At 46.3% G+C, this 14,076-nt stretch overlaps 1 protein-coding gene across 2 annotated transcripts in view; it reads left to right on the top strand.

Annotated features, from left to right (window-relative positions):
- Positions 1-820: 820 nt before the first annotated feature.
- The window catches only part of SEC13 (SEC13 homolog, nuclear pore and COPII component), a 35,839-nt gene continuing 22,583 nt past the window's right edge, over positions 821-14,076 (top strand). Inside the window, exons 1-5 of one of the 2 annotated variants that reach the window (XM_040491983.1) lie at positions 821-943; positions 4,256-4,300; positions 6,518-6,633; positions 9,604-9,755; positions 10,301-10,434. In XM_040491983.1, coding sequence (XP_040347917.1) covers positions 941-943; positions 4,256-4,300; positions 6,518-6,633; positions 9,604-9,755; positions 10,301-10,434 — 450 coding nt within the window. In that variant the 5' untranslated portion in view covers positions 821-940. Of the gene's footprint in view, positions 944-1,243; positions 1,369-4,255; positions 4,301-6,517; positions 6,634-9,603; positions 9,756-10,300; positions 10,435-14,076 lie in introns of those variants that run through there. The other variant, XM_040491984.1, reaches the window with a different exon arrangement.

The raw sequence follows: 14,076 nt of genomic DNA on the forward strand, positions 1-14,076 counted from the left end.
TCCAGCAGTGACCATCGCCAGCTAGAATTCTTCCATCTAGTGTCAAGACAGAAACTGAGGGATTGTGACTTACACAAGGGGAGCCTAGACTCCACCCTAGGTCACTGGACTCATTAACGCCATGAGAGGTCCAGGGCTGCCTGACCGTGTGTGGCTGAGGGGAGCTCCCAGGCTCTGTCCAGCAGTACTGCATTCTCATTGTGCTTGTAGGAAGCCCGGGACCTAGGGGTTGGGGACACTGAGGTTTAGGTACTGGGCTCTAGCCGCAAGAGCCTAGCTGAGATCCCTCCCTGCCTGGGGTGTCCACCTGATGGACCAGATTCACAGGATCCCAGGACTGTGGGGAAGGGGCAGTTTGGAGGTCGTGGTTCCACCCATGGCTTGGAGAGGGCAGGGTGAGAGGGCTCAACCTCTGGTAACTGGCATCCCCTGGCCTTCATTGCCTCCGGTCCCAGCTTTGGGTTCTGAGGAGGGACTAACAAGAAAGCACTAGGACCAGTCTACCCACTACCCCCCAAATTACTCTCCTACGATGTTCATCCTAAGGCCGGTTGGACCCAGAACCCGCAGGGAGGGAGGTGAAGCTGTAGTTATGAATCCTTCCTTTCGTGTACTGATCCCAGCAAAAGGCAAGGGCTCTTCAGGAGACAAGACTGGCTACGGCTGCGGATTCCAAAAGCCCCGGGTGAGCCGGGCCTTGGAAACCAGAGCCCCACCCCTTTGGTCTCGTGCGCTCTGCACGCAGAAGGGGAGTGGCCTTGGGAGGGCGGGGTACGGCCCGGAAAAGGCACGGACCTTTCGTGCGAGTGGAGCGCGTTGCTACCCGGAGGCTCTAGAGCCACGGCCCGACTGCCGGCCAGCCCGGCGCCGGAAGTGAGCTGTTTGGGGCGCCGCCGGGAGCTGCCACGTCCGAGACCGGGAGCTGCCCACCGTCGCAAGCATGGTGAGTGTGGGGTCCGGGGATGCGACCCTCCCGGGTTCCACTACCCTGCTGAGGTTCAAGCCCCAGACTGGGGCCATTCAGCTCCCCTTCACCGCTTCGAGGTTTGCGGGGCTCTGGTCCTGCCCCTCGGAACCTTTCGGAGGGGCAGGCCAGAGGGAGGCCTTTGAACCTCTTGGAACTATGCGGACCGCGTTGCTGCCGCGTCTCTTGCTCTTTCTTTTTTTTTTTTTTTTCTCCTCCCCCAACAAATGAAAACAAAACCCAGAACACCGTAAGTGCTACTGTATCCTGAGCCCTTAGTAAGTTCCAAGCGTTGTCCATAATCTCCGCCTGCTAACAGCCCTGCAAAATAGGTGCTGTTATTATCGACACTTTACGCATGAGGAAGCTTGAGGTTCGGAGAGGTGAAGCCTCTTACACCACTGGTAAGTGGCAGAGCTGAGATTCGAACCCTCTTAACCAGTCCTTTGCACCACCTACCACCTCTCCCAGCAGAGATGTATGCGGAACAGTTGTTTGGTGTAGGGCCGGAAAGTATGATGGGCGCTTCAAGAAACTGATGTGAGGATGAGCTTTTAAATGACTGAGGGTAGGGGCTCGATTTTTTAAATCTCTGGCATCCAGCGTACAGTCATTCCACATTTATTCTTTGAGTGAATGACTGAATGGTAACTAATGAATAAAATCATGTCGCTGGAGCCTGGCACAGAGTAGGGGGAATACAGTAAACCAGTGCTCTCAGGAAAATGGGTGTGCTTGGACACACCAGAAGTCAGGACACTGGGTTTAGTTCTTGGTCTGCAGGGTTTGACATTAATCACCTCTTTTGGCCCCTCATTCTTCAGCTGCTGAGTAGAATCGCTCATGTTCTGATACTCAGCATTCTCTAAATGAAATTTTAACTCTTCAGCCGATTGGGAAGAACTGAATTGTTTTAAGGGCTGCCTCTTACTACTTAACAAGGACCAGACAACGTGAGGTGCTCAGGAAGAAGGACCTTTTTTTAGAAAAGAGCTTAAAAATAAAGAAAAAGTCACTTCTTCAGAAGTGCGGTTCCCACCAATCCTGGCTGGTGGGTAAGGGTGGTTAAAAATAAATGCTAGTTATTCCTGAGGCCCTTTGGTGAGCTGGGGCAAACCTACCAGTAAACTTTGTTCCTGACTCTGCTTAGCCCTCAGCTGCTGATTTAGGGAAGTCAGTATAACAACTACTTTATATTGTAGATAGACAGCCTGGTCAGGTGGAAAGCTTTGTGCGCTGGGAATTAACAGGTGGGGCTGTTTTTCCAGCTCCGCCTTTAACTAGCTCTTTGACTTTGGCTAATGCTCTCTCTTCTGGGTTTCTTCATTTCCTTAGTTATCAGATGGCTCCAATTAATCCTGCCCTTTGTCCTTCCCAGTGCATCTCAGAGAGTACTTTGTAATCTAGACGGCTTGGCAAGAGTAAGAGAATCTTCATCTTCCATACTTGCCTTTGCAGACCTTAGAGGTCTGCTTATTAGGGAGCCTAGAATTTGATGAGAAAACCAGTGCTTACTTGTTATGTACCTTTTGAACTGCTCTGCAACTGTCCTTTTCCAGTCTCCGCTTTTCCAAAAAGTCAAATCAGACTTTATACCTGCAGGGCTTGTACCAGAAAAAAATGAAATGGGAGAGGTGGTAAGATATACCAGTTCCAGGGTGCCTCGGCAGCTCTGTTGGTGAAGCATCCAACTCTTGGTTTCCTCTCAGGATCTCATGGTCATGAGATCAAGCCCCAAGGCAGGTTGCACACTGGGCGTGGAGCTTGCTTGGGATGCTCTCTCTTCCTCTGCCCTCCCCTGCTTGCTCGCTTGCTCTCTTTCTCTCTCAAGGAAGGAAGGAAGGAAAGAAAGAAAGGAAAAAGGAAAGAAATACAGTTCCAAACTGAAACCTCCCTTACAGTCCTTTTCTGTCCCAAGAATTTAAATAGTGGTTGAGCAACGTAAAGTTGTCTGGTTTTGTTCATTTATTCATTGAGCAAGCAGTCACTGGGTTCCTTTTGGTTGCAAAGCACTGTGCTTGGGTGATTTGAAAAGATTCAGAACTGTGGATGACACAGACCCTGGTCCAGGGAGTTCATCTTAAGAAAAGGGTGTAAAGTGGGGGCACCTGGGTGGCTCAGTTGGTTAAGCGTCCGATTTCAGCTCAGGTCATGATCTCAAGGTTTGTGGATTCGAGCCCCGCATCAGGCTCTGTGCTGACAGCTCGGAGCCAGGAGTCTACTTCAGATTCTCCCTTTCTCTCTCTGCCCCTTACCTTCTTGTGTGCTTGCGCTCTCTCTCGCTCTCTTTCTCTCTCTCAAAAATAAATAAACTTAAAAAAATTTTTAAAAAAAGAAACGATGTAAAGTGTTGTAGACATTAAGTGCTTAAGATACTCAGAGGAGTCCAGCAGGTTGGGGAATCTGGGAATCTTCAAGAACAGGGGCATAATTTGAGCTGGACCTCAAAGAATGAATGGGAGGGTGATGACCATGGCCGCTGTGTTCCAGCCCTATAAGCTGCTCAACCCTGGATCCCAGTAAGTGAGGGACTAGGATCTGTCACAGGTGGTGGACCAGGGAGCAGCTTCAGGAGAAACTTGAATCGGCTCTCCAAATCTTAGGTATTAACTCTGTTATGTAAAAAACTGCCTGTAACATCAGAAACTCTGTCATCCAGGAAGGGAACAACAGCCATAGCTCCCCCAGGGTGCCTCTTTACCCTCAAACGTAGCCAGGACTGGTTGCCATTCCCCCCACCTTTGCTCATATTAGTCCCTCTGCTTGGACTTTCCTTTTTTCCCCTGTGCCACCTGGCAAATTTCTCATCATCTGACCCCCAGTTCATGTCTACCACCACCAGCCCCTCAGGCTGCTACGTACATGTAAACTACCGTTAAAGTACTTATCTTTGCATGTCAGGGTTAATTATGTGCAACATTCTTGGGGCAAGAAATACTTCTTTTCTTCATTTTTTAAAATATTTATTTTGAGAGGGAGAGAGCGCGTGCCCATAGAGAGTCCTAAGCTGTTGCACACCATCAGCACAGAGCCTGACGTGGGGCTCCAACTTACTGTAGGTCATGACCTGAGCCGAAATCAAGAGTAAGGTGCTTAACTGAGCCACCCAGGTACCCCAAGAAATACTTCTTACTCATTATATCTCCATTTCTTGGCAAAAAGAACATACTGAAACTAAATGTTTAGTGAATGAATGAACAAATGCAGGCAAGAACTTTAGAAATGACTGATAGATTTAATTTGCATTCTAACTGCCATCTGTTGATTTACCAACTGTATCTTTGGTTTTAGGTATCAGTAATTAACACTGTGGACACCTCCCATGAGGACATGATTGTAAGTATTCCTTTAGCCTTCCCTCACGCACTGTGCAGGTGTGCATTTCAGTGCATGGGAGCATTTCTGTTGATCATCCATAAATCCAGTGTGGCTTTGCACCCTTTAGTCAGGCTGTAGCCTCAGGATATGGTTATTCTCCCAGAAGTGGCTGCCACATTGGCAGGACTCTGACATTCTGGTCACTCTATAGTGGGAGGAACCTGGGAATTGTTTATAGCTCAAGACCCTCGGTCTTTAGGCAACAGAGTAACCTGCTCTGAGATGAAGGCTGCGTAGGTGTGAAGGTCTGACAATGGTTTTCCCACATGCCTTCCTCCTACTGCTACTTCTTAGCCCCATAGCAAAGAGGGCTGAAAGAAGAGAGAATAGGAAGGTTACTCAGTACAAAGGCAGAGAGCATTTACCGCGAAAGCCCAAAGCAGAGCCAAGGTAGGACTACCACAGACAGTGGGCCGGGCAAAGCCCTTTGAACCAGAACTCATTAACTCAGAGCGTTTCCTGAGAGGCAAACACAGCTCGGTATCAGAGGACAGGGCGGTGGAGAAGGTCCAGAGATTAAAGTCTCTAGCAGCAAAGATGCAGACACTCCTTCATGCAGGGCCAAGCAGTCCAGGCCCAGCCTTTGAGCAAGACCCTATTCAATAAGCTTACAGCATTTCCTCCCTGCCCTCACAACCTCACCAGCAATTGCTTTTGGGCTTCTGAGATGTTGCCTGGTCTCACGGTGGTTGTATATCTTTTTTGGATGCAGTCATGTGTTGGTCTAGCTGTAAGACCACACCTCCTTGGAGACAGCATGGTACCTTGGGTAAGAAAATGCAGTCTGAGACTCCCACCAATTTCTTAACTTTTCTGGGCCAGCATTGATTTCCCCATAGGTAAAATGGGGAAAATAATGGATATGCTACCTGCTTGGGTAGGTTAGATTTGAGAAGCAGATGAGGCATAGTAGTAATGACTAATGTTTGCATGTTCACTTACTGTCAGACTCATACTAAATACTTTCAGTATCTCATTTACCCTTCATAACAACTCTTAAAGCAGATGCCACCATTAGCCCCATTTAAAGAGAAGGAAACAAGTTTAAGGAGATTATGTCATTTTCCAGGTAAGGTAAAGAGATAGGATTTAAGTCTGTAGGTACTATGCCCTACTTCCTGTTGAAGTGTGTGATGGCACTCTGCAAGAGAAGTGTCCAAGAAATCTATCTTAATACTTGCATTGCCTGCCTTCCAAGAAGCCAAGACCTAGAAGAGTTGAGGGGGTGACTTCCAAAGAAGAATCAGGACGTTTTCCTCAGGTAGAGAGAGAGGTGGAGAAAGAATGTTGAAGCAGACAGAATGCTTCTGTTGAAAAAGTGGAATTGCTCCTGAATACCATAAGAAGGATAGCTGATAGTTCCTAAAACCCCCAAGATGAGACAACTGAAGAAGGTACCTTGGAATAGGCAACAAACAGGAAGGACCAGGGTGTTCAGTGGGGCAAAGCCTCATCCTTGCACCTCAGAGGAACCAGGGAGACAAGAGCTGTGGGCAGGGACCAGCCCTAGGTCTGGATGGACAGTTAGCATCCAGAAGGTCCATTCATCGGTGGGACTAGTGACATTTAAGGCATTGGTGAAGAGTCTGGGGTACTGGGCCTACTACTAGGAAAAAAGTCTAGTAAAAATCCGGAAACAAAGGTCCACAAAGGATCTAAGGCCATGGTTGGGGGAAGGAGCCCAAATGTCTGAATAGAACCTTGTGTCCAGGCCCAATGTGCATTTTGGAGGACCTCACTGGGGACTACAGGCAGTCTTAGGCTGTTCCTTTGGATCAGCATTAGCCCTGGGTTCTGGGGCTGAGCTGAACCTCCACGTATCCTCCCCGGTAGCCCACAGAGCCTCAGAACATGGTGGGGCCTGACGAAGGAAGAAGAGGGAGGCTAGCCAGTCAGCGTTTTGTCTCCCATACCCACCCTACAGAATAGGATGGAAAGGACTTTCCCATGTCTGTAAAGGGTCTCAAAGCAGCTAGGTATGGTTTTTCTTGTCCCTTCAGAAAGACAGTGCCTGTCAGAGAAATGGGAATGTCAGGATGCTGGCTTGTTGCCTGATAGTGATGCTGCTTTGAGGTTATTTTCAGGTAAATTTTGGTCCAAATTAGACTGTCCTGGTGACTACCCCACCCCCACCCACCCAGCCTGCAGGCTTCCTGAGCTATCCTCCCTTTGCAGCACGATGCCCAGATGGACTACTATGGCACCCGCCTGGCAACCTGCTCATCAGACAGGTCCGTGAAAATCTTCGATGTGCGAAATGGAGGACAAATCCTCATCGCCGACCTCAGGGGGTGAGTGTAGCCACACCTGGGCAAGATCTCAGAGAATGGTTGGGCTTCTCAAGAAAGGCAGGAAAAGCTAAGAACGCAGATCAGAGGAGCCCCATGGTGCAGTTAGCAGAGAGAACACCCAGGTCCCAGCCAAGTGACTGCCCTCAGCAGACATCCCGAGCTGATGGATCCAGGAATAAATCCCAACTCTGCCACCCAGATACTCACTAGAAGACCTTGAGCAAGGCCTTCACCTGCTCACCCTCAAAATGGGCTGATGCTGCCTCCTCCCAGGCAGGGCCTGCTCACCACGTGCTTTCAATAGCTACTGCTGCCTTTAAAAGTGGGAAATGACCTTCCTTTGTTTAGCCAACGTGATCTAAAGTGGCCCTGAAAGGCAGAAATGTAAGAATAATGTTAATGTAAAAATGCATTAGTAATTATATAAATCCCATAAATTTGCCTATTTACCCATGGCAGATATTCAGTAATATTTACAAATGTTTGATTTATTCTCTCCCTACTGAGATTCTTTTTTTTTTTTAATGTGAAATTTATTGTCAAATTGGTTTCCATACAACACCCAGTGCTCATCCCAACAGGTGCCCTCCTCAATACCCACCACCCATCCTCCCCTCCCTGCCACCCTCCATCAGCCCTCAGTTTGCTCTCAGTTTTTAAGAGTCTCTTATGCTTTGGCTCTCTCCCACTCTAACCTTTTTTTTTTTTTTCCTTCCCCTCCCCCATGGGTTCCTGTTAAGTTTCTCAGGATCCACATAAGAGTGAAACCATATGGTATCTGTCTTTCTCTGTATGGCTTATTTCACTTAGCATAACACTCTCCAGTTCCATCCACGTTGCTACAAAGGGCCATATTTCATCTCCCTACTGAGATTCTTGAGATCCTGGCTGGTTTTGGTGGCCACACTTCTGCTTTCCCTCATTCCACTGCCTTTCAAATAAATGGGAGTTCTTGACCTGGATTCCATGGATCTCCAGTGTTCTGTGTATAGAATTCAGGGGTTGGTGAACTGGGGCTGAGGGAAAAAAAAAATCACATCTTTATTTTCAGTGACTCAGATATTTAGCATTTCCTTCAACCTTGGAGGTAGGCTGGAAACCACAGAAGTCAGAGCACCTGTAACTTTATTACCAGTAGAAGACACACATGGTTTCATATCACATTACAGTTGTAGCTGTCTCAGAGTAGCACTTACACTCATCACTACTCTGAACTAAGAGTGGCTATTAGACTTGCCACTAGAGTTTATTAATGTGCTAACTGAGAAGTACACGTATCACTATATTATAAATCGTTCTTTAACATTTCACTAACTATATTGTAGTATAATTAGGTTTTCTTTATAATCCTAGCTTGATGTATTGTATCCATTATTCTGAAAAGGGACCAACCATTGCCTTCACCAGACTGCACAGGAGAAATTAAGAACCCCTGACAGACAGGGGCTCATTACACGTTTGTTAATTAAAGAAGGCATAACTTGGGGCGCCTGGGTGACTCAGCTGGTTAAGCGTCCGACTTTGCCTCAGGTCATAATCTCACAGTTGGTGAGTTCAAGCCCCGCATCGGGCTCTGTGCTGACATCTTAGAGCCTGGAACCTGCTTTGGATTCTGTGTCTCCCTCTCTCTGCTCCTCCCCCACTCATGCTCTTTCTCTCTCTTAAAAATAAGCAAATGAACATTAAAAAAATTTTTTAAGTTTTCTATATAAAAAAAAAAGAAGGCATAACTAAGTAGCCTTCTGGGGAGATGGGCCTAGAAGTTCCCCTCTTCCTGAGTGTCAAAAATTGTGTAAGGGGTCACATGCTACTTTCCCTGGGCAGCAGCAGCCCATGGCTACACAGAGAGGTACCTGGCTGCCAGCTCTGGCAGAAGCGGGCACGTCTGCTGTTACTCAGTCCTTTCTGCCCTGTTTTTCTTAGGTTCAAAAGATGTGCAATATTACAGGAATAAAAAATTCACACACCCTTTCTTTTTTTTGCCTCAGTTAAGACTATGCTAGTTGTAGGACATTTGAGTCTTCTGTGAGTTTGCTTGGCAGCTCCTTTGTGGGGACTGGGAATTGTCCCAGCCAGAGGGAGGACACTTTGAGTGGGGTAGAGGAGTGAACAAGGAACAGCAGTACCAACTAACAGGCATGAGTGGTTTTTTCTTTTCTTGTGCCCAGCACTGTTCCAAGCTTTATGTGTGAGTTATCACCAATATTTCCCCTCATGAGCACGGTATGAAAGAAGCCTTGCTCATATCTCCATTGGGAGACTAAGCCATAGAAAGGGCATGGCCCTTGCCTAAAGTCAAGCAGCTAGTGAATGGCGAGTGGGTGTGAAAGAGCCTGGGCCATCACCTCTGCCATGCCGCTTCTTTGTGCTTGGTGCCCACCCTTCCCTGCACCTTAGAGACAGTCCTAGTACAGAGTCTAGCACTACATGTGTGCTCAGATAGTACTTACCAGGTGAATGCATAAGATCAGAAGAGCAGAGACATGCCCTTGAACAAATTAGAAGAAGAGTGAAAAATATGAAACAGATACTCAAGACTTAGCCATTGTGGAAGGATGAGTAGCAGTTCACTCTGTAAATACTTCCTGAGTATTTGTGGGTGCAAACCCTAGATTGATCAGTACACAAATGAATAGACTGAGAGGCTTCTCCTGATGATGGCAGGTGTAAGTGGTGTCGGCTGCACTGCGGGACGAGGGAGGGAGGTTCTGCCGTGTAGGGTCAAAGAGACTAACTTAGAGTCCTGACTTGCTTTCAAAGCCTCTGTGACCTCTTTCACGTCCCAACAAAGGTCCCTTTTGGCGGTGACATCCTATAGTTCTCCCTTATAAAATTCTTAGGTGGCTCTGTCCTAAGATACTGTATCTGCCTATCAAGGAAGGCATTCAGTTGGGTCCAGAGTAGTGGCTGGCAGAGCACCGCAGGTTCCTGTGGCCCATGTGAGCCGCCTCTGATCCTCTCCCCTTGCAGTCACGAGGGTCCTGTGTGGCAAGTGGCCTGGGCCCACCCCATGTATGGGAACATCTTGGCATCCTGCTCCTATGACCGGAAAGTCATTATCTGGAAAGAGGAGAATGGCACCTGGGAGAAGACACATGAGCACACAGGCCACGACTCCTCAGGTACCGTGAGTGTGGTAGGAGCGGGTGGGCGGGGCCTTGCACCGGTCGTGGCTGAAGCTCACTGGCGCCTTTCCCCTCGTGGTGCTCCTTGTTTATCCCTTGGATTTGGTTGGTTTTTCTGCTCTCTGTCCGTAGCAGAGGTAAGGCGCTAAGACCTAAAGCCAGTCTAAAGCAAATCAAGAAAGGAGAAAAAAAAACACGCTGCATTTTTTTTTTTTTAAGTTTATTCATTTTAAGTACTGGCCTTTATTCTCAGATTATTGTCCTACTTTTTTTCCTATTACTTTTTTATTAATGTAGTGTTATATTGGTTTCAGATGTATATTATGATTCAGTATTTCTATCCATTACTCCGTGCTCATCACAATAAGTACACCCTTAATCCCTTTTATCTATCCCACCCCATCCTACTTTTTGTAAAGGTAGACTATAGTTTATGAAGTTATGATAGTCGTAGGTGATGGGTTTTTTAAATCTTCTTAATTGACAAAAGTGAAACTTCCTCTTGGGAAATTCTGCTAACTGTGCCTCCCTCCTTCCCACAGTAAACTCTGTGTGCTGGGCCCCCCATGACTATGGCCTAATCCTCGCCTGTGGGAGCTCGGATGGGGCCATCTCCCTGCTGACATACACCGGAGAGGGCCAGTGGGAAGTGAAAAAGATCAACAATGCTCACACTGTAAGTCCAGACTCTGCCTGCATGTGGAGGGTAGCTCTGCTGCCTTGCCTTGTGTCTCCTGGAAACTCCCTAGAGAGTGGCAGGAGTTGTGTCACTGCTCTGCGGGGGTCTGGGAAGGACTGATGCTCAGACTTGTTTGGTGGGGCAGCTTCAAGCCGCTTTGCTCTGAAGCCAGACAGAGGTGGCATCCAGGGAGGCCCCAAGGTGCACCAGCCTCATTCAGCCCAGGACAGGGTTTGGCACAGATGCCTTCTTGCAAGCTCCCAAGTCAGGGAGCGCCAGGCCACTGGCAAGGTGATAGTGGCAGCCTGCCTTCCTGCTACCTTTGCCATGGACGCCTCAAGTTAACGTGCTTGCAGTGGTCATTGGGACCCCCTCGAACTGAGTGGTGTTATAAAGAGCATCATAGGAATTCAGTGCCTTGCATTTCCATTCATTGGATATTATGGTTGAAATAAGAAAGCACTATGGACAGTGGAAGAGTGTCTCACACCATTTGAGCCCCTACTGTGTGTCACGTAATCCTCACAAACATTTGTCAATGAAAGAAGAAATTATCAAATTAACAGATTTGCAAGGTAAGCAGTCCTGTTCCCATTTAATGTTGACACAGAAAAGGCTTAGAAAAAGTAAACAACTTAGAGAAGGTCCTGTGTCAGCGTTAGAACCCAGAATCTGTGCCTTCTCACTATATAACAGTTCCAACTTTGGTGGCCCCAGATTCTTCTGCAGTCTACCCAGATGGAAACTTGGTAGCTCTCAAGTTTGACACTGTACTTATGCGCCTCTCGAGTTTAAGAGATCCACAGCCTGTTCAGCCCTCAAGGCCCCAGGAGCCTGTGTCAGGGTCTTTACTTGAGGTGCTTGGATTCTTATCTGCTGACTAGCTTGCAGAAATGAATAGGGTGAGCGGCTTCTGGGAAGATGGTGGGGAATGGCATCATAGCTTTTCAGTCTTTCCTCATCTCTCTGTAAAAACCAACAGAGCAACTAGGTAGCACAACCAAAAACTCAGTAACCACATTTACAACAGAACGAGGTAACAAGGTATTTCCACAACCTCCAAAGTAGAGGCAGAGGGAAATAAACTAGCAACAACCAAAGGCTTTAGGGTATTGGTATCTGAGCAGGAGGAAGCAGGAAGCAATGGAGTGCCTTCTAACTGACAAAGCAGCCAACCGTATTCACTGGAAACCATAGCTGGCCAGTGTAAGAACAGCACCTAAAACTGAAAGAAGTTTTGCATTTTTTTTGTTTTTAAATTAATATACAATTTACTTACAAAATTCACCCCTTTTTAAAATATACGATTCTGTAGTTCTTAGTATATTCACAAAATTGTGCAATTATCACTGCTGATTTTCAGAACTTTTTTATCACCCCAAAAAGAATCCTCCTTAGCAGTCGCTCTCCTCCCTACCCCCAACCTAAGCAACTTCTAATTGACTTTCTGTCTATGGATTTGCCTATTCAGGACATTTCGTATGAATGGAATCCTATAATACAGGCAGATCCTATAATACCTCAGAGCCATTGTGGGTTTGGTTCCAGACCACTGCAGTAAAGGGAGTCGAGGAATTTTTTGGTTTCCCATTGCATATAAAAGTTATATTTACACTCTCCTATAGTCTATTAAGTATACAGTAATAGCATTGGGTCTAAAAAACAATGTATGTACCTTAAATAAAATTTATTGCTGAAAAATGCTAAGCATCATCTGAGTAGTCAAGTTGTAATGTTTTTTTGTTTTTGTGGGGGGGGGGGGGGGGATTTTTTTGTGTGTGTTTTTTTGGTTTTTGTTTTGTTTTTTATTTACTGGTGAAGGGGCTTGCCTCAGTGTTGATGGCTGCTGACTGATCAGGGTGGTGGTTGTTGAAGGCTGGAGTGGTGGGGCAGTTTCTTAAAAGAAAACAGCTTTGAAGATTCCCACATCTATTGATTCTTCCGTTTATGAACAATTTCTCTGTAGCATGAAATGCTGTTTAATAGTATTGTACCCACAGCAGAACTTCTTTCAAACTTGGAGTCCATCCTCTCAAATCCTGCCGCTGCCTTATCAGCTAAGTTTATGTAATATTCTAAATCTTTTGTTGTCATGTCAACAGTCTTCACAGCATCTCCACAGGAGTACATTCCATCTCAGGAAACCACTTTCTTTGTCATCTAGAAGAAGCAACTTCTTGTGTGTTAAAGTTGGATCGTTTGATTATAGCAGTTCAGTCTCATCTTCAGGCTCCACTTCTAGTTCTCTTGCTCTTTCCACCACATCTGCAGTTATTCCTTCCGCATTCTTGTTCATGTTGTTATTTTGATTTCTTCCCATGAATCACAGATGTTCTTAATGGCATCTAGAACAGTGAATCCTTTCCAGAAGGTGTTCAGTTTACTTTGCCCAGATCCATCAGAGGAATCACCATGGCAGCCACAGCCTTACAAAATATATTTCTTAAATAATAAGACTTGAAAGTCAAAATTATTCCTTAATCCATGGAAATTGCTGAATGGATATTGTGTTAGTAGGAATGAAAACTACATTAATCTCATTGTCATTAATCTCCATTAGATCTCTTGGGTGACCAGGTACATTGTCAGCAGTAATACTTTTTTTTTAACTTTCATTTATTTTTGAGAGAGAGCACAAGCAGGGGAGGGGTAGAAAGAGAGGGGAACAGAGGATCTGAAGTGGGCTTCATGGTAACAGCAGAGAGCCCGATACAGGACTCTAACTTGCAGACCGCAAAATCATGACCTGAGCCGAAGCGGGACGCTTAACCGACGGAGCCACCCAGGCTCCCCCAGGCAGGGACATTTTAAAGGATTCTTTGGGTAATATGTCTCAACAGGGGACTTAAAATATTCCATAAACCACATTGTAAACAGATGTGCTGTCATCCAGGCTTTGTTGTTCCACTTATACAGCCCAGGCAGAGTAGATTTAGCATAAATCTTAAGGACGCTAGGATTTTCTGCATGGTAAATGAGCACTGGCTTCAACCTCAAGTCACCAACTGCATTAGCCCCTAACAAGAGAATCGGCCTGTCTTTGAAACTTTGAAGCCAGGCATTGGCTTTTCTCTAGCTATGCCTAGATGGCATCTTCTTCCAATAGAAGGCTATTTCATCTACATCGAAACTCTGTTTACTGTAGTCACCTTCATTCATGATCTGAGCTAGATCTTCTGGATAACTTGCTGCAGCTTCTACATCAGCACCTGCTGTTTCACCGTGCACGTTTATGTTATGGAGATGGCCTTTTTTCTTAAACCTTAGGAGCCCACCTCTGCTAGCTTCACACTTCTGTGGCTTCCTCACCTCTCTCAGCCTTCACAGAATTGAAGAGAGTTAGAGCCTTGCTCTCAATTAGGCTTTGGTTTAAGGGAATGTTGTGGCTGCTGGTGTTATCTTCTCTCCAGACCACTAAAACCTTCTCCTTATCAGTGGTGAGGTGGTTTCACTTTTTTATCATTAGCATAGTCACTGGAGTAGCCCTTTCAATTTCCTTCAAGAACTTTTCCTTTACATTCAGATGTTGGCTCTTCGGTGCAAGAGGCCTAGCTTGTATAGTCTATCTCAACTTTTGACATGCCTTCCTCACTGAGCTGAATTATTTCTAGCTTTTGATTTAATTTTTTTTTTCAACGT

The sequence above is a fragment of the Herpailurus yagouaroundi genome, unplaced genomic scaffold (assembly GCF_014898765.1).
Source record: "Herpailurus yagouaroundi ecotype Mexico unplaced genomic scaffold, PumYag 183, whole genome shotgun sequence".
In the NCBI taxonomy this organism is placed as follows: Eukaryota; Metazoa; Chordata; class Mammalia; order Carnivora; family Felidae; genus Herpailurus; species Herpailurus yagouaroundi.